We start from the raw sequence: 23,410 nt of genomic DNA, 5'->3' as shown, positions 1-23,410 counted from the left end.
CTATTCACACAGATGTGAACAGTCAGTTCAAGCCTGACTGAGCAGGGCTGAGGAGGGCAGGGTCCAGTGATTTGAGGGGGGGCTCGGGCAGTGGGAGAGCAGGAGTCTGGGGGGGGTGGGGTGGGGTGGGGGGGGGGTCCCAGCTCAGCGGGGGTTCCCACACAGCAGCAGAATGCATGCAGACTTCCTTATTTCCATCCTGCCTCAGTTTATCCAGCAAAATGTTATGTTTGTGCCCCTTCCTTTTGTGGTTTGTTATTCAATTTTGCCTATAAATAAAAGGAAATAAGCGCACTACTGGGGACTTGGTTGGAGTGCAGATCTGACCCTCCTCCCCCTCCCCTTCCCTGGGCTCTGGGGTGAGACCCTGTGGGTTCAAATCCCAGCTCCGATCAGTACTAGTGGGACTGTGGGCAAGCTCAGTGTCTTCATCCATAAAATGGGGATAATTACAATGTTACCTCACAGAACTATGGTGAAGATTAAATAGGTAAATCTAGGTAAAGGCTCTTAGAACGATGCCCACCATATAGTAAGTGCTATGCAAGTGGCAGCAGTGGTCTCTATGCATTGTGTTCTATCTCTGGTCAGAGATTCTACAGCTTTCTGCCTGCCTAGCACAGAGGCAGATACCCTTACCTAGCATCTACTTCAACTCAGAAATTAGCATGACAATATTTCTGAGTTCTATTTGGAAATATTTCTCAGTCAACAAATATTTACTGAATATGTATTGTGTACCAGGCACTGTTTTGGACTCTGTAGACACCAAAATGAAAGCCTGCATGAAGTTGGGGCTCCACTGAGAGAAATGGGCAGAAATGCACATAGTTGGTGACTTTCCATGAGATTGGAGCCATTACTCACAAAGAGCCTTAGGGGCTAAGAGAGAAGGGACACACAGGGACAGAGATGTCCGGCAGATCTCCCTGAGAAGGTGCCATCCTTACAATCCTCACAGTTGTACATCTCAGGCTTTGAGATCTTAATTATGGTATTATACAATTGATATTTTATTTCTCTCGTGTAATCTAATGCACCATCATATCTCTGAACATAAAATTAAAATAGACTGAATGGATTCAACCCCCTTTTACTGAGGAACTGCGCTAAGGGCTTTCACACACATTATATCATTTAGCCAATTCTCTACGAGGACGTCCAGATTTCTTTAGAAACCAGGATGCCAGATGGGATAATTTTTTGATGGATGGAGTCCATTACCAGTTTAGGCGATGAGCTCAGGTGATTGAGAAAGCATAAATCAGACAACTGTCCTGGTGTTGCCACTCTCTGCAATTTTTAAACCTTCTGCTACTAATGGAGATATTACCTGACTTTTCTGATGGTAAAAGAATCAGCTCATTGAATCACCACCTGATCATCCGGATGGCAGCTTTTCTTTTTCACTGGTTTCCAGAGCATTGTTTAATTTTTACACTAGAGAGGGTGGCTGGTGTGTTTTGTTTCTTTGTGTGTGCTATGTTTTACTGCCAAGGACTCTGGCTGCCTGGTTTGCACTTAAACCTAGATGTCATGTGTGTGTCTGATGGATGATGGGAGAGGAAGATATGCTCCCCCCCACTCCCACCACGTCGTCTCCTACTTTCAGCTGTGTTTCACTCAGAGATCACCAAGTCAAACTCAGTCTGTCAATCAAGTTCCCAAATCTGAGCTCTTAAAAGATCTCACCTAGTTCAGCCTTCCCTAGAGGGATGGAGAATTAAACAGGGCTGGTGATGGGTTATAGGGTTCTCCAGTTCCCTTCTGTGAAGTTCAGCCACAGAGAGTGAGTCAGAATAGTCATGAGGCTGTCTCCCTGGCACTAACCCCAGACCTGTTTTAAATAACACATCTAAATGTTAATGCACACTTAAGACAACAGTGCAGCTCATACTCTTTCCAAATTGATTCATTTTGCAGTGAGCCTGATGCAATTTACTCAGTATATAAATGTCTCTGGCAATTAGGGGAACAAAGGGGCAAAACTGGCAGACCACAAGGATGACAGACAAAGCAAGATGACGTGAAAGCTGGGGCCGGAATTAAATTTCTTTTTGAATCAGACATTTTTGGGAATGTCAGTAGTAAACAAAAGCATTCTTTGCAAGAGAAACATAAGGATTCTCCATTGGCAAAAACCGATGGGAACAGTCTGAGACTTGACTTTGATGGAATGCTCTGGCAGCATCCCTGGTTCCTAATGGTGTCAACTTTCGGGTGTCTGGGTTTCAAACAGTAGATACAACTAGTGGAAGAAAGAGTCAAGTTTACCCTACATTGGTGGGTGGGGTTTTCCAGATCACTGAAGAATAAGTCCCTTACCCCTTCACTAGTTAGATCACATTGGAAGAATGTGGCTCTGGAAAATATGCTATAGAAGAAACTAAAATTGTTTAGCCTGGGGAAAAAAGTTAAGAAGAGACATGAAAACTATCCTCCAATGAAAAACTGCCTTGTTAGGAGAAAGTAGGCTTGTTCTATGTGATTTCAGAGGAGAAATAGAGGATCAAGATAATGGTGAAATGGGAAAGGGACTGACATATATTGTCTACTCAAATGATCCTAGGTGCCTTGTATACATTATCATAGTACTACTTCATAGGGAAATTGTGGTATTAAATGCAATCATATGCCTTGGTGCTATGACCATGGTAAGCACTCAATATATATTAGCTATCATTGTTCAAAGCAATAATCCTCACAAAGATCCTACAAGGTAGGTATTACTGTTCCCATTTTATGGATGAGACACCAGAGGCTTGAAGAAATTAAATAACTTTTTAGAGACATTCAGTAACTTTCCAAGGGAGCAAAGCCAATGAGGGGGCCATTAGCAAGTTGTTCCTAGCAGCTTTAGCTGCCCTGTGATGGGGTGGTCTGCTGTGCAAGATGCTGAGGGTTCTACTGGTTGGAGCCAAGTAAGCTAAAGTCAGAGGAGCTTAGGAAGAGGCTCTTGCATTGGTTAGGGGTGGCAAAAGGCTTGAATTCAATAACTTTTTTTTTTTTAACATCTTTATTGGAGTGTAATTGCTTTACGATGGTGTGTTAGTTTCTGCTGTATAACAAAGTGAATCAGCTATACATATACATACATCCCCATATCTCCTCCCTCTTGCATCTCCCTCCCACCCTCCCTATCCCACCCCTCTAGATGGTCACAAAGCACTGAGCTGATCTCCCTGTCCTGTGTGGCTGCTTCCCACTAGCTATCTATTTTACATTTGGTAGTGTATATATGTCCATGCCACTCTCTCACTTCGTCCCAGCTTACCCTTCCCCCTCCCCGTGTCCTCAAGTCCATTCTCTACATCTGAGTCTTTATTCCTGTCCTGCCCCTAGGTTCTTCAGAACCATTGTTTTTGTTTTTTTTTTTTTAGATTCCATATATATGTGTTAGCATATGGTATTTGTTTTTCCGTTCTGACTTACCTCACTCTGTATGACAGTCTCTAGGTCCAACCACCTCCTTACAAATAACTCAATTTCATTTCTTTTTATGGCTGAGTAATATTCCATTGTGTATATGTGCCACATCTTATTTATCCATTCATCTGTTGCTGGACACTTAGGTTGTTTCCATGTCGTGGCTATTGTAAATAGAGCTGCAATGAACATTGTGGTACATGACTCTTTTTGAATTATGGTTTTCTCAGGGTACATGCCCAGTAGTGGGATTGCTGGGTCGTATGGTAGTTCTACTTTTAGTTTTTTAAGGAACCTCCATACTGTTCTCCATAGTGGCTGTATCATGAATTCAATAACTTTTAAGTTTCTTTAATGCTTGATAATTCTATGACTGAAATATTTTCCAAGTTCTGCTAGCTAGACTATGCCTTTAACCCATCTTAGCATAAATGGTTAAGTGGGAATGTGAACTTGGAGAGGCAGCCACAGAAGAAGGCCAAGGATCCAAGGACCACGGACATACACTGAAATGCAGGAGTTTTTATTTTTATCTGAATTCTGGCTTTGTCAGCCACCAAATTCATCTGGCTCACATTCCATACACAATGAATCTGCTGTCACTGGCTCCCCACACCCCAGAGGCCAGTTAGACAACTTAGGCAAGGTGGCAGAAGGTTACTCAAGAAAGATGACAGACAAATGGGGATTTTTAGAAATGGAAATCATCTAGGTCTATTGAGAGGATGACCCAATGGGCACCAAGAGGCTCCCTATGGAGAGTGACCAGGCTGGAAAACTCCAGACAGAGGAGTCTCTCTGAGGCCTGCAGGTAAACATCCGATAGAGATAGAATAATGAATAAAATTCCATGCAGTCAGGGAGGAATGGTAGTCCTGGGAGAGAAAAACAAGATAATGGAGGGGATATTCAAGGAACAGTGAAGAGAATGCAACTGGAATTCATCCTAGCTTGTGTGAAACGATAAAAAACTCAACAGGAGCCAGTGTGCTTAAAGTGGGGATGTAAAGACTAGTAGTAAACTAAGGAAAGGGAGAAATTGGGGGAAAAGTACCAAGTAGACGTCTCTTGTGGAAGATTAGGAAACATAGAAAAAATATATAGGAAATATATATAGGAAATTACTTAGAAAATTGGAAGGGATAAAAGGATCACAGGGGGGTAATCAGAAAACATTGGAACCACTTATTTCTGAGGCTAATGTATGCCAGCATTTGCTTAGCAGTGTGGGATGGTTAGGCTACAAATGAAGATGACACAGGCTGAGGACAGTCAATATATTTGGGGTTGGGTAGAAGGAAGGAAGTTGTTGTGGAAGATGGAGGTAAAATTTTGGTCAAGAGCTTTCTAGGTGCATTTTTTTCCCCTTAAAATTATATCTCAAGTTCTTGAAGAGTTCCTGGCCCAATTAATTTGAGAGTTTGTTCATTTAGTCAGCATTTCTTTTTTTTTCTTCTCTTCTTTTTTTCTGGCTGCGCCATGCAGCATCTTAGTTCCCCAACCAGGGATCGAACCTGCGTCCCCCTGCAGTGGAAGCGTGGAGTATTCACCACTGGACTGCCAGGGAAGTCCCTAGTTAGCATTTCTTGAACATACACTGTGAGTCAGGCACTGTGCTAGGCACTGGAGATACAATGATAAATAATGCCCATCCCTATTCTTAGGGAGCCTACTTGGTGAGAAAGACGTGTAAAGAAACAGATGTGGTACAGTGTTGAGAGCTCTAATAGAGATGTGGAACAGGCAACAAAAGTTGGTGCAAAGGACAGTGTAATTAACTCTGCTTGGGGTGGGTGTAGAGTCTCAGGAAAGGCTTGATGGAAGAGGAACTAAGAGATTCATTCTTGAAAGAGGAGAAAGACTGTATGCGGTGGTCAGGGAGGTGTGTGTGTGTGGAGGGGGACAAGAGGGCTTGAAACAACTTGCTTTACTTGGGGGCAACTGTAAGTAGTTGATGTAAATGAAGTACGGGTCTCAAGGAATGGGGTGAGGCAGGCTCAAGAGAGGTGGGGCCAGGTCAGGGTTGGTGCCATGCCAATGACCTCAGACTTGAGCCTGGGTTGGACAGGGTTTTACTGAAGGGTTTGAAGCAAGGGATTAACAACAGCCTGCAATATTCACCTGCCAGTTCCCTCCTTAAGGTCTTGATTTGCTCCGTTTTGGGACCTCCTAATACCCAGAAAGAGTCACTGAGGTTGTCATCCTCAAAGGCTTCAAGGAACATTCCACAGAATTAACAATACAACACAGAATAACAATTTGGCTCTGGCTTCTCCCTCACACTCCTTAAAATGGACTGAAAATTGGAGTCAGCAGCAGGGCCAGGGAGGAAACAGACTCTCTCCTCAGAGGCCCATTGCTCACCAGTCATTTGAGCAAAGTTACCCTGTGGGTGGAGGAAGGCCGCAGACACTCAGGTAACCTGGTGCCTTTGGGTGAATGGCCTCAAGAAATATCCAAGCCACTGGCAATGGTAGTTCTCACACCTGGGCTCAGTCTGCTCTATTCGAAAGCTGTGGCCTTCCTTTCAAGCCCTCCCCTTTCTTGCCACCACAAGACTTACCCACTGGCAGAGGGAAAGCTATCAGTAATCTGAAAGCAGTGGGAACTCTCCTCTTGGAGTTTAGTGATGTAAGAGTCTCTCAGGAAGAGACATTGCACCAAATCCGTGTGTAGATTTTGTAAAGCCTTTTAAATGTGAAATCCCTTGGTTGATCAGCTCTTAACTAAGGCTTTGATCCATAAAAGAATGCATCTCTCTTCTAACAGCAAGGAGTTTAGCTAGACATGTGAGTGTGGCACTATAAACAAAACAAAACGGAAAAAATAAAACTTAGAAGCAGGCCAGGTAATGAAAAACAGGGAGCTTTACTTTGAGGCCTGGAGTGAGTGCAAGGCTGACCTGCGTGATTGTGCAGGTTGTGGTGTTTCTTTACTCCTGTGCTGTCAGCACCGGTTACCTAAACTTTTTCCACTACAGTTAAAAGAGCTGATGATTCCATCACCTGTTTTTGCCTCCTTACCACAGACAGAGACCTGATACCTGCAGGCAGGTGAGCAGGATTGGAATAGAACTTCAGGAAATAGGAATCCGAGGCCACATTCCCTGGTTGGACTTTCTATGAATGACCTTCTGCAGGGCCAGGCATAATGCTTTCTAGTTCCTGTTCTCAGGGCTGCCTGCTCTCCAAAATGTGTTTCTTCTGTGGGCTGAGGCCTTAGAATTTTGCCCTTAATTTTGGATGGGAAGGATTATATATATATACACATATATATACCATAGAAAATATGCAGCTGGGCATTTATTAAGAATAATTAAAAGTTAATCATCACACATAAATGATAATGTATTCCTAATTATTGGCGCTAAGGAAGCCCATAGCATAGTGATTGAGAGTATGGACTCTGGAGCTGGACTACTTGGGTTCAAATCCGGCCTGCTGTACTAGCTGTGTGACTCTGGGGGAGTTACTTAACCACACTGAGCTTCAGCTTCCTCCCCACTATAAAATGCAGGTAATAAAAGTGTCTCCCTGGTTGAGTGGTGGTAAGCATAATGTTAAGTGAGATGACACATGGAAGACACTTAGAACAGTGCCCAGCACCACAGAGGAAGCACCAGTTATCTCCTGGCTATGGTCTGAATGTGTTCCCCGCCTCCAGCCCCAAATTCACATGTGGAAATCTAAGCCCCAATGTGGTAGCGTTAGGAGGTGGGGCCTTTGGGACGTGATTAGGTCATGAGGGTGAAGCCCTCATGAATGGGATTAGTGCTCTTATAAAAGAGGCTCCAGAGAGCTCCCTTGTCCCTTCCACCGTGTGAGGACAGAGAGATGGCACTAACTATGAACCAGGAAGAGGGCCCTCTTCCTGCTGGCACCCTGATCTTGAACCTCCAGACTCCAGAACTGTAAGAAATAAACTTCTGTTGTTTATAAGCCACCCAATCAGTGGTATTTTGCTAGAGCAGCCCAAACAAGGACTAAAATTTTCCATCTCATCCTCATTATTATTATTATTATTATTATTATTATTATTATTATTATACAAATTCAGAGGAATGAAGGAAGGGAGGCAAGCCCCTACTCAGGCTGCCAGGGTGCTGGCTCGTCCCCTGCCAGCAGCCTCACTCCTTCTCTGTTCTCGATGTGCTGGCACTTAGGAAGAAGCCAGCCATGAGACAGCACTGGATCCCTGGCGACTAGCGGGAGAGCCAGGACTGCAGCTGGATCATCACAGGCCGCAGGGCCAATGCCATTCCGGGAACCCTAAAAGAGCTTCTCAGAGGAGGAGATATTGAACTGGGTGCTGAAGAATGAATAAGGATCTCTGGCAGAGAATGAGGTGGAGGGCAATCCATGAGGGATAACCTGCCTTAGCTACTCTTCCTGCAAAGGAGAAGGAGGGGAGGAAGGAAAGATGACAGGAGAGTCCTGGGGTCTGAGCCAACAGTAGCCAAAAAGCATAAAGAGCTTGTACTCTGAAATCCACTTGTGCTGGAGCAGAAAATAGTTGCATACATGGACTGTCTCCAGGGAGGTAGATCCTACCAGAGGGAAAGAGAAAGTATGAAAAGTGCCTGGACCCAGGGTGAAATCTTTTGAGCACTTGTAGCAGGATGTTTGCTACAAGAAGAGGTGGGCTAGGGGTGGGGGTCTAGAGACTCTTCTGTCTGGAGACTGCCTCGGTGGGGAGTGGATGGGTTCTGTTGCCACACAAGCCAGTGGGACAAACGCCTGAGAGTCTGGGCACGCTGAGAGACTGGATGGGGCAGGGTGGCTGAGCGATCACGTGGCCCCAGCACACCACCTACTTTCTCAGGCTGCCAGGCCTTGGCGTATGTGCCCCGTTTGTATGGGATGCCTTCCTCTCCTTGTCCACCTGACCACTCCCCTTCTCCCATCAGAGCCAGCTCAGTTGTCTTCTCTGTGCCAGCTTGTCACCAGCACCTCCGTGGCGCCTGTGCACACACCCATCACAGCATTGAAACTGTCCCTGATGTGGTCCAACACCAAACCTCATTCTGAGCCCCTTGAAGGCAGGATGAACCATCAGAGTCCAACCAGTGCCTGGGACAGAGTAAAACTCATAAATGTTTGTTGACAGAACGCATGATAGAATGAATGGGTGAATTCCTTGACACCAGTGGTGTATCGCCTAATTCTTCCACCTATTCTTAATATCTCCCTCCCCACTGGGAAATGGTGAAGCTCAGTAAGCACTCCTGAGATGAGAAGTGATTGTTTTTATGCATTTTGACTTCTCTTTGCATATAACATATATTTATCATTATGGGATTTGCCAGAATGCCATTTTGACAAGCCGAGGGGTTTACAGGTATTCACAATTCTCTCATCTTCCTAGTGTTCAATCCATCAAATATTCAGGGCACAGTGGGAAAATGAAGGCAACCAGCTCAAAAGAGCCCCACTACAAGCCTTGGGCTGTCAAATCTCGAAGGTCAAAACTGGCAGAAGCCGATGGTCTTTTCATTTATTTTTCTTGACGCCCATCAATGAAAGCAATCGTGAGTAAAAGTTGTACCTGCCAGGAAAGGAATTGTCCTTTGTACTTAGTGGCAACCTTCACAGTTGAGGTATACTCTGACAGCTACTTCCTGAGCCCCAGGGAGAATCACACATCTATCCCTGGGCGTGGGCAGAGGGTGGGGAGAAGTACTTTTTTATCTTTTCACTGATTGGAGACTCTTCTCTGATCTCGGACTGAACTTTTAATTTTCAGAGCTTAGGTTTAAGAAAACTTGCATCGCAGAACTATTGTAAACTGATCTGGTGTCCGTTCACCTAACACAGAACACCCTCTATGTGCTAGATGCCGTGCCAGGCACTGTGAAGAATAAGAAGATGTACAAACCAAGGACTCTAGCTTCAAGGCGCGTGGCCCAGAACTAGATGACCAAATATCAGATGAGCTTTTCCTGACTGGTTGAGAACAGGTCTTAATTTCCTCAGAGCCAGGTGTGCTACAAGGGTTCAACTACAAGGCTTCCTTGGGGAAATAACATGAGATTTTAAAAAGACACAGAAGATCTGTGTTCCCCTGTGTGTTACCCGTGACTATGGACAAGTCACTGAACCTCTCTGAGATTCAGTTTACTCATCTGTAAAATGAGGATAATAATATATACGACATAGGGCTTCCCTGGTGGCGCAGTGGTTGAGAATCCGCCTGCCAATGCGGGGGACGCGGGTTCGAGCCCTGGTCTGGGAAGATCCCACATGCTGTGGAGCAACTAGGCCCGTGAGCCACAATTACTGAGCCTGCGCGTCTGGAGCCTGTGCTCCGCAACGAGAGAGGCCGCGATGGTGAGAGGCCCGCGCACCGCGATGAAGAGTGGCCCCCACTTGCCGCAATTGGAGAGGGCCCTCGCGCAGAGATGAAGACCCAACGCAGCCATAAATAAATAAATAAATTTAAAAAATTAAAAAATATATATATATACGACATAGATTGCAGTGAAGATGAAATGAGTCGATGGATGTTGATGTACCTGGTACCCTGAACATGCACTGTACAGATATTTACTGTGAATATTGACAACATAGTGTCTACCTCCTAAGAACAAAAAAGAGTGCCATGGCCCTGCTGTTAACCTGGGAACTAGATGAGAGACAATATATGGCATTCTGAAGAGCAAGATGCATGGTAGATGGCGGGTGAATAGTGGATGGATGGATGGATGGATAGATGGATGGATGGATAAATGCATGGATGGATAGATGGGATGGAGACTCCCTCTGGCTCTAAAAGGTCAGGCTCTCTCTAGTCCACTGTGTATTCTTCTCAGTCTCCATGGCCTTGAAAGCCACAGTCCTCTTGGAGAAAGAATAACAGACGTGTTCTGAGAAGACCAACCAGAGGAGACCAGTCCCATCCATGACCTGGGATACACCCAGCTACCCCAGCTTGGGGGCTACACAGCAGGCAGGATCAGGCCAGGCTTGGATAGCCTTGTCACTAGCATGTCTACCCATAAGGGAGAGAGAAATGACTCTCCACCCTGTACACAAGTCCATCTCTCCTCTCCAAGCTTTCTTTTTAACTTTTCTCCTTCGTGTTTAGTAGATAGCTATAGAAAGCTACCCGCTTATGTGATCAAGCAAGTCAAACTGAGATATTAGCCGTCATTCTTAATTTTTGATGCACATCAGAATCCCGGTGGCACGTTCTAAAAATTCTTATGCTCATGCCCCTTCCTAAGACTAATAAAATCAGAATCAACTGGGAGGGAATTCAGCGGTATGAATTTTGTAAACTGTGTGGTTCTGATTTGTACCCCCAAATCTTGAGACCTACCATCTCGATGGCTTAAAGTCCACGTGCTAGAGAAGACTAGAATTTAATCACTGTTTCAATATTACTACTCAAAGTGGTGAGAAATACGATACATCCAGGCACAGCCAGTGGGACTGGTACTTTGGGGTGCAACCTAGATCTTTCCGAGGGGTATGAAATTGCTAACCTTGGCCCTTCTTACACCCACTCCCTTACAACCCTGAGCAGCCTGGAGGAAGGCTGGCCCAGGAGCCCTGAGAGGGGCAGCTGGGAGGGGGCGAGGGGAACACCCACTCTGCATTATCTAATTTAACTTCACAACCGCCCTATGAGGTGGTTCGATTATTACCATTATACAGATAGGAAAGCTGAGGCCCAGAGACTCAGAGACTTGCCCAAGCCCACACTGTGTGTTGGGCCTACCTCTCCGCACACTTAGGACTGGAATCTCACGACCGCCTCTGCTCAGAGAGCTCCCGGCTGCACGACTGTTCCCGTGACAGGGTGTCCGGGAAATATGCCCCTGACAAGCCTAGGTGTGAGTTTTAAGGCTTTTAAAAATCATCTTTAAAGCCTTTGAATGGCTCTCTCTTTTTAGTGTAAATCACCCGGACATTAAAGCCCTTATTGTATATTTATTAGTGTGTTATTCAGACCAAGGGGAAAAGGGAGAAGCTGACACTACGAATGACTTTGAAAGTGAGAAGAAGCTGGGCCTGAAATTAAAGCATTGTGACACTGCCACTCAAGGGCATCAATTTCAATAAATGATCACCTTTTTAAATTCCTGATCGCGTTTATCCTGTTATCAGTATGTGAGGAGAACTTTGGCCGGGGATGCTGAATGCCACAGGTCTCTGATATCCCCACGCTGGCCAGACCTGCCACAGTGCCCTGGGCTGACTGAAGTTAAACCTAGCACAGCCTGGCAAAGGCAGTCAGGCATCTTTTCAGAAGCAAATGCCCTGCGTCATGTTTCCACGTTGCCCTACCCTGAGCCTGTCCCTCACTCAGCCTGCTGAGACCAACCGGTCTGTTTATAGGAAAATCCAGGGTTCTGTACATTAGCAGTGGGAGGTCTCTGTGGGTCAGTAGTGGGTAACTGTCCTGTGTGCCAGACTGGGGGACCCGTACGTAGAGCAGAGTCTAGCATTTCCCGCTCTTCCATCCTGAGTGGCAACCTGAGGCGGCGTGTTGGCGTCGCAGGATGGAGGAAGGGGCGGGGGCACTGGAATCTCCACTTCAGGAGGTAAGAAGCTGAGGCGGGGAAGAGCTTTGATTGTTCTATGACCACACTGCAAATGAGCGGTGGAGCCCCGACTGACAGCACACTTCCTGACGCCCACGAATCAATATCGCTTTGGGTTGAATTACTTCGGCGGGTCTCCCATTAGGATTGTTTCTGGTTTTAAAGCTGGGCTCTTTGGTCAGAACTGACTGGTTTAAAGAAACATGGCAGCTGTGTGGGTACACAGCACAGACATGGGTTTTTCTTCACCTGGGCAGGGAGCTGCAGTTTTTAATCTAAGGGCAATGAATTTGAGAATTTCTTGATGCAACTATTCAGCTGGGGGACAAACGAGAGCACAGGAGGGCTGGGCTCTGGGGTCCAACATGGGTGTGAGTCCTGGCTTTGCCAGGAGCCTGCACTTTGACCTTCATCATACCTCATCAGGCCTCTAGGCCTGGCTTCTCACAACAGGAAATCAACTGGACAGATGGAACTCAAGTCTCCTCTGAGTGTAGGGGTTAAGCTCCCACAGAAAGGTGAAGCTTCATGCCATGAAGAATCTTGTTTCTCTGCTACCCACTGGAATGAGCCTTGTTTGTGCTGTGAAAAGGCCCTGATCGCTTTATCTTGGCTCAAGCCCGGGTATCACCAAATCCTTTAGGTTTAAAACATCTTTTCAAGCATTAGTCATTCAAAAGATTGGCAACTTCTATCCCCTCAGTGTCTAATTCTTCCCTCCACACACTGTGTAGTTCTGGTCACACGTAATAAAGTCCCCAGACACCCGAGGCTGCAGGAGAAACTGTGTGCGTGAAGAGGAAGGAAGACTCGTGACGATGTCCTGGACGGAGGCTTGGAGAGTCGCTCTTACAGCCTGAGACACCGCCAACCCTTGTGCTTGTGTTCTTGGGTCCAGGAAGGCGCCGATTTCACAGTGCCAACTGCTGCCGACTGCTCTTTCTAAAACAGCTTTCAGCTGAAAGGCAGGGACGTGCCGGAGGCAGAAGCAGGAGCTGGGCTGCCCGTGCTGGCTTTATTGGCCAGTGATCTTAGCTCAGCCTCTTAAGATTTCTGGGCCCTAATTTAAAAACATCTGCATAAGCAGATGTTTTTACTCGTTTCTCCCTTACTGGACTGGATGCTCCTTGACAGCCGTGCCTGTGTCATCTCCGGCTGTGTGTTCCTAGCACCTATTGCACGGTGGCGCTCCATCCATGGGGGTTAAATGAATTATGAACTGAGAAGGACCTAGCATGTATTAAGTATCTACTACAGTTGGGCACAATGTGAGCCATCTTCCTCAGGCCGTTTCACGACTCATCATATTAAATAGGCATTATTATATTCATTCAATTCATGGAACTTCGTGGCCTCTAATTCAGAGTTAAGATGTCCTCCGCCTGCTGGATTCTGTGGCCAGCGGGGCTGGCCGTCTGACAGCCCATTTCTCTGCTTCCTTGCTTCCGTGGCCGTTCTGGCCGGGCAGACGAGCAGGCCAGGCACGCGTCGTCGGCTGTCCCCTGGGAGGCCCCGGGCCAAGCCAGGCCGCCTTGGCAGACTGAGGCGCTCGCGCTCGGAATCATTTAGATGCCACGCACGCTGCTGCGGCCTTCCAGGCAATGAGGAGGGGGGCAGTGCTGGGGTTCGCCAGCAGCCTCCCCAGCCTCCAGTGCCTCCACGCAGGCGGCTGCACCGAGGGCTCACGACTTAGCGGTTTCCTGGGGACTTGGTGGCCTCTGACTTGTCTTCCCTCTGAGTCAGGCTCTCCCCAGCCGACTTTGCTGTGACAACTTCCTTCCTTGTCACTACAAATGCCGAATGTTGTTTTCCCAGTAGTGGTCCCCGCACCACCATGTTCTGCGCTGAGAGGAAGCCATCTGTAGTCACCACTCTTATCACCGCCAAGATTTCACCACGTCCCCCTCGCCACGCTGATCACTGGGCTGCTGGGGTCATCTCTGATATTAAAGGGATGAGCTTCCAGCGGAGCAAACTGCCAAGGACCTCAAAACCAACAGATTCTTGAGTCTGACACTGACTCCATAATCAGAGAGCAGACGAGTCTCAATCCTTTGTGATCCCCAATTGTAAGCAGAGCAGAGCAGAGCAGATGAGGGTATTAAGTAATGGCCTCTTACATTTGCATCCTGCTCAGAGTGTGCAAAACCCTTCACATCCTTAACTGCACTGACCCCACCTGACCCCACATGACCCCACATGACCGTGTGAGCTGGGCCAGCATCATCATCCCCACTTTACAGATGGGGAAACCAAGGCTTAGGTGGGGATGGAATTTGCCTCAGGTCATAGACCTCATTCATGGAATATCCTTTCATGAACCATCAAAGGCTGGCCTTCTGTATCCTTATCACCTCTATGGTCCTAACAAATACAAAATACCCAATAAATGATTGTTCATTGAACTGACGATTGAATAGTGAAATAGGACTTAAATTTAGGGCTTTGACTCAAGAGCATAATAATTTTTCTGCTGCACTACTGTGGTGCAGTTGAGCTCTTCCAGCAATGGGTAAAAATAGTCTGACATCAGGCTGGTTAGGTTCAGACCCCCTCCTCCCTGTCTAGCCAGTGACCTTGGGCAAGTTATTTGGCTTCACTGGATTTCTTCATCTGTGAAATGGAAGATAATAACAGTACCTGCTTCATTGTGTTGTTGAGTATTAAATAAGAAAAGGCATGTAAAGTGCACAGCAGTGATTGGCTAGCACATCTAGGAAGTGTGTAATTCGTGTTAACAATAGTTATTACTATTGTAATGGTAATAACAATTACTACTGTTATAGGGTATTATTGTTATAGGGTAGGGATGGGCCTTACGTGTCTGTGAAACCCAGTACCTGGTACAGTGGCTGGCACGTACACATGAGTGTAGGGCTCAAGACACTTGCCTCCCAACACTGACACTCATCATGTGACAAGGAGCAAGTCCCTTACCTCTCCTGGCCTTAGTTCCCACACCTGTGAACTGACACCGTTGAACCGGGTAAATCCCAGGGCTCCTCCCCGCTCTAAAATGCTCTATTTATTTCAGTGGTCTCAGTGGGGCAATTTTGCTCCCCAGGAAACATTTGGCAATGTCTGGAAACATTTTTGTTGTCACAACCAGGGGAGGTGCTACTGGCATCTAGTGGGTAGAGGCCTGGGAAGCCGAGGACCATGCTCAGTACAGTGCCCACAAAAAGAATTGTCTGGCCCTAGATGTCAATAGTACCGAGGCTGAGCAACTCAGAGCCAAGCCGACATGAATAGCCAGAGCTCTCTGAGTTGCTGGACAAGTGCCTGTGACCTGCAGCTTGCCAGGCCCGGGCAGCAGAGCTCCTCCACGCAGCAAAGCAGTCTACGGGTCGGCCCTTCAGCTGCCCCCTTGCACCCTCACCATGCTGACCTTGTTAGTGGGGAGGCTAGCTCAGGCATCTTTAATTTAAACTGGAATCACTCTTGCTCATCACCAGACTCCACGATGGCCCTGCCAGGGCGAGGGGAGAACATCTCGGCACAAGACGCACGGAGCCTAGCCTGAGGCAAAGACCCTGAAGATGCAGGCGCAGCCCTAGCAAAGCCATCAGGTCAATGGGCTTGCCCAGCACCCCTGCTCCCTTTCTCCTGCCTCAGCTCCCACCCTCCAGGGGGCAGACCGAGCCTGGTGACGGAACAGTCACGCTGGGAAGAAAATGCATTGGCCAGCGGGGTGGACACGGAGACTGGCAGCCAGGGCAGCCTCAGGGGAAGCTCACAGCCTCCTGCCCCGCGCAGTCTTGGTCTCCTTGTTGCCACCACATGTGGAGGAAAGGCTGCCATCACATGCTCCCCGGCTCTTCAGAGAATCTAGATCAGCTCTTTTTGCAAGGTTCCTTCATCTTCCATTTCCTCTTTCCCAACCCCATCCTTTACCCCCTGAATTCCTGCTGAGAGGCTATGGGTTTCCCAAAAACAGCCCAAATGAGGAAAGGGGAGATCTGGGGTCCAGTTAAGGCAACTATAAATAGGCTGCCTACCTCCTCTCTCTGCCTCAGTTTTCCTGTTTGTTAATGGGAACTCAGTTGGTAGTTATGAGCACAGGAAGATAAAGAGGGGAAAGCTCTTAGCAAGCCCCCATGGCCCGTCACACCGAGGAGCTACCGTTTTCCTGAGGATGCTAGACAGGGACCAGGCCCTGCTACTTAGGAAGTGCTGAAATCCTGCAGCACTTGTCCCCTCACGCACATGCACATTCTCAGCCTGCATTTCAGGGAGACCCCAAACTCCACATCCACCTGTGACATCAATGTCTCCCTACCCGCTACCTAGCACCTCAACAGATTGATTACCTGAAGTCCCAGCAGCCCCAGGCAGCACTCTCTGGTCTCTGCCAGGCTTGGTGGGGCAGGAATGTTGAGCGGAAGTCAAAACAAACAGCTCATGGGGCTGGGCAAACACATACAGGATGGCACTGCAGCCGAGGCCACCGCCATCCCCACCCATGGATGGGAGACCTTGCCATCTGGGGCTTCTCACAAGAAAAGGAGGCTATGCTGGAGGAAGGGTTCGCCATCAGAAGATGGTTCATCCCTAACAGTGGGCAGCTCACACACCCGACATTCCTGATTTCTGGTGAACAGACACAGTTGGTGGCTGGGCCCCTCCCAGCCAGTCCAACGAGACATTTCAGAGGCAAGAAGATAGCTATGAGTTTAGGTATGAGGAGAACACCTTTTTGAAGCCAAGGTTTCATTCCTGCTGGGATTGTAGCAGCTTGTAGTTCTTTGAAACACAAATAAATACAGATGGGCCAGTAGCAGAAGAGTGGGGTGGAGACTTTCAAGAAATGAGCAAGGAGGCCATATAGCTTTATTGGAATTGCAGTAGGCAGGATGTCCCCACTGACTCAGCACACCATGGAGATGGCTAACATCAGTGTTCAGATGGAGGCTTTCTGAAACGTATTTTCTTAGAGGGAAAAATTTGAGGTCTTTCTCTAGCAAACACGCCACAAAGAAGGATCTCTCACTCTTGTTGATTATCGGAGCAGGGACCCCTCAAAACTGAAGTCTTATGGAATGAGAAAAAAGGCAGGCACAGAGATTCCCTTGTCCAGGTTTGCTTTCCAGTGTCACTATTTCTAGAGGCCTGATGGGTCACTGAGGAAGCATGTGAGTGTGTCCAGGAAGCTTAAGTTCACTGACATGGGTATTGGGTATGACTTCAATGTTGTGTAAGCCTTAGAGGTTCTAGAACAAATCTTGTTCCTCTCCTGAACTGATACCGTGTGGCATCCCTGGCCTATTCTGCTGTGGTGTCCCACACTGCTGTAGGACCTGCTTGGGCAGCCACAATTGTTTGCTCTTTCCCTGCCTGCCAAATTTCTTCTGGTAAAACCCAGTTTCCAGCATATTAAATTACTTTCATATTGGCCTTTTAACACTCCCCTTGGCTGTTTCCTTCTTGGCTCCATCTGGACTTTGGGAAACGAATATCTTTAATACCCACTCATTAAATGTCCACTCTGCCAGCTGGTCCTCTGGCCTCTGGAAGGACCGTCAGCCTGGGCAGCCAGAGGACCCCACAGATCAGTGCCCAAGACACCATGCAGGGAATGTTAGCAGTAATGGCTCAGTCCGGACCCTACCCATTAAAGGACGATTGTGAGTTTTAAATAGATGTCAATTAAGTAGATGTCAAATTTCCAGGGTGTTCTGGAAATTTGTAGCCAAAAGCCAAACCTCCATTTACATAATGGATTTTGGACATGGGGAAGGACTTACCCATGCTTTCCTGGAGTGGGTACCAGGGGGATCTCTCTTCCAGCCTCATTGTGGGGCAGCAGCTGGGCGACGTACCTCCCGGAGGGCTGCAGGTGCCTGTGCACCGAGACGGCCAGCCTGCAGTGCTCGCTGCTGCTCCTCATCCATGGACTCAGGATGGTGTGCTTGGAGGTCATCGACGTGTTGAGGAGGAGGAAGGCGCCTGCCAAGAGACAGGGAAAGTGACTCTGCAGTGTGTCCAGAAGGGAGGCCCAGCATCAGCTCTGTGGCGGGACTTAGAGACCAACGGCTTCAGAGTCAGCGATGCTGGAGGTCTTTCTCACCTTCCTTACACACACGTAGCCCTCTTCCCCCTCTCTTAGGTTGTCTTTGTAAAAAGCAAAGCCTGAGGCAAGAGGATGGTGACCTGGGACGTGGGCTTTATCATCAGGCAGATCAAGGTTCTCACCTTAGCTCCCCTACTTACTAGCTCTATGTTCTTGAGACTCAGGTCCCTCATCTGTAAAATGGGAATGAAAACATCTACTTCAATGGTTGTGAGGATTATGTGAGGTAAGCATGGAGAGCACATTACCCAGTTTTAGGTAGAGAGGAAGCACCCTTATAAAATAATCAATTATTTGATTTCGACTGTCTTCTAAGTTAGAAATGACAACTCACAGATTCTTTCCCAGCCAGTAGGCACAGTTAACAAAGTCCCATAAGAAACAGAAGACTAGGACAGATTATTTAATCCCCAAAGAGTGATGAGAGTCAGAAACTCAACCCAAGTGCTAAGATGTTCTTGGTGGAGGAGGGCAGCCTAAAGAGAGTCCCTCCCTCCGTACACGTTCCCAGAGTAGAGCCAGGACATCAGTTCCATCCTATAAACATCCATGTAGCATATCTCCACACCTCACAAACCAGGACACTCTGGGGTATCTCAGGCCACGCTATGGGTCACAGTTTAAATCAGAGCTGACCTGAGTTCTCCATACCACACTCAAGCCAACTTCAGACTCAAGTGACATCTGTTGGACAATTCAGAGTTTCCCAGGAATGTATGGGTTGGCTCTAGGCTCCCAAATAGTTATGACCAGTTCAAGGTTTTCTCTGAGAGGTGGGTGGCTTATTTGGGTCACTTATTATGTAGCTAAGATCATGGCTCCCACTCCTTTGCTTTCTAGCTAAGTGATCTTGGGCAAAGCATTAACTTTCTCTGGTTTCAGTTTCCTCATTTATAAAATGGGGTGGGAAGGGTTGGCTGAAGTCAATAATCTCTTAAGATTCATTTCAGCTCCTGAGTCTATGAATCATATGTATTTGCAACTGGTCTCTGCAAAGAGAGCCCTACAAATCCCTCCTGGTGCCATGCCTGTAGAGTTTCCCTCTGGGGCAAGCCAACCCTAATTCCAGTAGCACAGTCCAAGAGACCTACAAGAACCTTGTATTCATGGGGATTACTGTCAGCATAAAAGCACGGCACCATTTTATTGTTCCTGGTATTCCTTCTGATGCATTAATTTTACTTGCTACACTCTGCATTGAAGTTTTGGACCTTTAGATGCTGCTCCTTTTGCAGTGAAAGCCTAGTCCCACAAGATTCCCAACTCCTGTAGAAACCAGCTAACAGGTGCTCAGCCTTCTTTAATCACCCCCCAGCGCTTTGAATTAGTCTCCTTCTGCAGATAACCCAATTTACTGAGTAGGCAAAGGAACTAGCAGCCTACAATAAAGAATGATGCAGATGAAAGAAGGGGATTCTTACCAGAAGCAAAGCATTTCCAAGGACACATATTGTGTCAGGAATTTGGAGAGTTGCAATATTCTGGAAGTTGATAAATATGACTTCTAGTTACAATCAGGATGAGGTCAGCACAAGACTGTTTCTGAGTTGAATCAGGGACTTGGGTCAGTACTGGAAACTGAACCCTCTGTAATTATTGGGAAGTTTCAGCATGGCCTATGGGCCTTTGAAAAGTGCTCTACAACCCTCAGTAAATAACCTATATTATTATCCTGTTTTACCATGGGGGAGACATTCTTGTCACAGGCACAGAGGTAAAAGAAAGGAATTAGAATTAAAGACTCAGAATTAGAAAGGACTTTAAATAGTGAAAACTATGTGGGATTATTAATAGATGAAAATAGGAAATGGGACCAGAAGGAGTTGGAGGTACTTTTAAATGTTTTCGTCCTCCTCTATCCCAGTTTTGCCTTGAAAACACAGAAGTTATATAAACATTATTCAAACAAAGTAAATTAAGACAAACAAATGCATATTAACAAATTCAGTGTTTTAGGTAGGAATATGACTCATTTAAACTTATGGGCCTTTCCAAAATTTGTCTCTAATAAGGTAAACTATTGCTTCTGATACTATTTAGATTGGGGTTGCCTTTAGTTACTTTTTAAAAAGTGCTCCTAAATAATTCTATCCCCGCAGGGATCATCCTTTGATGTGAAACTGTTTTTATAAAGAGGCTACACCAATGCTGTTGATGTTCTTGGTTATCTACTCCTCATCCAATTCACTATTCTTTCTTGGCAACTGGGGTACTATAAGTCTGATTAAATGTTCATGTCTCAAGCCTTCATTTCAGTTAAGAGTGAACTTGGCTTTGAACAAGGAGTTTTGTAAGCAGAGATCCACTGGCCGTGTCTTGGGAAGAGTTTCCTTTCTTTACAGAAGGGATGGTGTCACTGCCACCACTTTTTCCTTCTTGCTGCCTTGAATGAGGTTGTGACAGCTCATATGTAGCAACCACCTTGTGACTATATGGAAAAAGTTAATACATTTACAAACCCTGACAATGTACAACTGCTGAGCCCATGCTAGAAACTGTCTTTTTCTATGATTTATTACAAACTAAAACAGCAACTTTCTACTTGTTTCAACTATCACGTCAAGTCTTGTTGCTATCAGCCAATTCTAACTGCTTTATATGAGTTTATATAAAGTTCTCATTTCTGGATATTAAAGTTATAATTTTGAAAAAAATAAAAAAGAAAGGTCTTTAAGATGATCTAATGTAATGTCTTCGCTTTTCTAGAGAAGCAGACTGGAGATCAGAATGAGGAAATGACTTGCCCAGTCTTAATTTGAAAGTCCAGAGACCGACCAGACTCCAGGTCTCTGGACTCCTAACCAGTGCTCTTTCCCTTGTATCTTTCTCATTGTCCCACTGTATTCTTTATCCTAAAATATGACCAGGGTGCCTTGCGGGCAAGTTGTATATCTCAGGAGCCCAGACGGATGGGAAGAGAGAAAGACGGGCAGATGGGTACTGGACCAAATCCATTTGTTCGCTGGCTTCCTTACTCCTTTCTGCCCTCATATTTCATTTACTGGATGCCTGCTTTGAGCAAACATCCAACCACTGGCTCTGCCCTGGGGACACAGACATGAGCCAGACACAGTTCTGGCTTTCAAGGAACTCGAGGTCCCATAGGGGTGATGAGATGTCTGCACTAACTTTAATCAAAAGTAGAGGTTATAGAGTCATAAGACACATGGAGGTAAAGCACTTGGGGAGGCTCCACGAAAGAGACATTAGGTTCAGTTGGGAAGACTCATAAAGAAGATGACCTTTGAACTAGGTCTTAAAGGGAGAGAAAAACAAGGATATGGCAGAAACAGTTGTGCAAGAGTTGAGAGGAAGAGGAGTCAAGGCAGAAATGTAGAAAATGTGTAGTGGCATTTGGCTGCAGAGTGGCGCACGTGAAGAGAAGGCTGGGAAATAAGGAAGGGCAGTGAGTGTGGACCAGACCACAGAGAACATTTCATTCCCAGCTAAAGATGTTCAACTTTACTTTGTGGATAAGAGGGAGCCAGAAACGGTTTTTGAGCGGGATAGGGACATCATCAGGTTGGTGCTTCAGGAAGATTAATTTGGTATGGTGGGGGCAGGAGGGATCAAAACTGACCCAACCTCATCCTCTACCACCAGTTCACACTAGGCAAGGATGAGACTAAATGCAAATGTGATGTGTTTAGTATGTTACCTTTGTAAGCAAAGGTGCTATGTGAGGGACAGACTTTGGGACTCTACCAGGGCTTCTAACTCTAGGCTAGTGTATACCTTTTCAGAGCAAGTGAGAGCCCTGGAAGCATCTCTGGGGGCAGAGTCTTGCTGCAGACACATTGGGGGTGCATTCGGGGTTAAGATGAAGCCACACATGCCACATATTAGGGAGCAACAATTGTGTCTTGGTCTGAGACCCTACTCTGGTATTTTTAGTTGGTGGAAAGTTGGATTGAAATCAGTTTTTTTAGCTACTAAAAGAAAGAATGTGGGCAAAATAAAGGAGGTGCTTCCCTTTTTCTCAGAAAGATTACATGCAAGTGTGCTTGTGCATGCGCGTGTGCACGAACGCACACACACACGCACCCGTGTGAAACTCAAGTTCCCAGCAGGAGCAAATCAAGCTGAAGTTGCTGGGGCTTTGGGGCTCATCCTGTACCACCGTTCCTCCCTCCTGGGTGTGGAAACACATTTAAATTCTGTCCTTGTGATTCAGTACCTCAATAATGAGACTCTTTCAAAGTTGACTGGAAGATGGATTACTTTTCCAGTTCTAATATGTGAGATAATGTTTATATGAATTTTATTTTGTGCAACTGGACTATCAATAAGGGACTGAGCTTAAAGTATTTTCACTCTCAATGAAACTCCATAGTTGAGAGCTATCTCTTCATCAGCAGCTTTCCTCTACCTCCAGAAAAGAAAAGAAAAGGAAAAAATACATTTCATAAGCTCCTTGGGATATTGTCAGTATAACTCTTTTAAAGTCAGTGAGAATTTATCTCTCCTCTCCCTCTTTCCCCGTTTCCTGTTTATTTTGCTCAGAATAGCTTGGGGCTATGGGAAGGCTCCTGGGGTCCCTTCTAATTAAGAAGGATGGCCTGGCAGCTCACAGACCTTTCCCCAGTGTGGGCTGTGGCGGGGTGGAGAGGCAGATCAAAGAGCCCTGCTCACACGGTGCCACAATCATGGTTTCCTTATTATTGGATTGTGTTGATGTGTTCAATGATTAAATACGAAGTGGTTATTATTTTTACCTCTGGTCACCGGCATAGGGATGTGTTGCTCTTATCCCAGCCAGCAGGGCTCAAATTATGAGCCAGAAACCAAGGGGCATGAATATTGAGATCAGACAGACTCTTTCATATTCAGGCTCTATCTCTATCCAGTTCTAGGCTTTAGACAAATTATTTAAACTCTTTAAGCCTTAGTTTGCTCAGATTTAATATGGGTATAGCCGCCCTCATATGGCTGTCATGGAGATTAAATTAAACTACATGCATGGAGTGGCCAGTACAGTGCCTGGCCCTTAGTAGGTATGTGAGGAATATTGATTTCCAGCTTTGAGGGGTGTCTCAGTCTGGAGCTCCTTTTATCTATCACTAAACTTGGAATCAGAAGGACTGAATTTGAGCCCTGGCTCTGCCACTACCAAGGTTCCTTTGCTTGTAAAATGAAAAGGTTGGATAGAGTCTCTCTGAGGACGCTTAGAGCTCCAAATTGTCAGTAATTCTATCTGCCTGCCTAGAATATTACTAATCTAAAGGAAACATGTCAAATCTCCAAGCTCTTAAGTCCTAAAGACTTCTTCTCCTAATTCACCTCTCTGAGGCTTCTATGCCAACAGTTTCAATCAACTGGCCAAATATTCTGTAAACTGTGATTCCCTGCCCTGCTTCCTCTCTTCCAAT

The 23,410-nt window shown here is 46.3% G+C and overlaps 1 protein-coding gene across 1 annotated transcript in view; it reads right to left on the bottom strand.

Annotated features, from left to right (window-relative positions):
• The window catches only part of ALK (ALK receptor tyrosine kinase), a 739,286-nt gene that overhangs the window by 316,871 nt on the left and 399,005 nt on the right, over nucleotides 1-23,410 (bottom strand). The window contains exon 5 of the mRNA XM_059942612.1: nucleotides 17,716-17,917. Within this exon, the coding sequence (XP_059798595.1) occupies nucleotides 17,716-17,917 (202 nt within the window). The remainder of the gene's footprint in view (nucleotides 1-17,715; nucleotides 17,918-23,410) is intronic.

The sequence above is a fragment of the Balaenoptera ricei genome, chromosome 13 (genome assembly GCF_028023285.1).
Source record: "Balaenoptera ricei isolate mBalRic1 chromosome 13, mBalRic1.hap2, whole genome shotgun sequence".
Lineage (NCBI taxonomy): Eukaryota > Metazoa > Chordata > Mammalia > Artiodactyla > Balaenopteridae > Balaenoptera > Balaenoptera ricei.
Note: the sequence above shows the minus strand (reverse complement) of the source record. Positions and strands in the feature narration are given on the sequence as shown.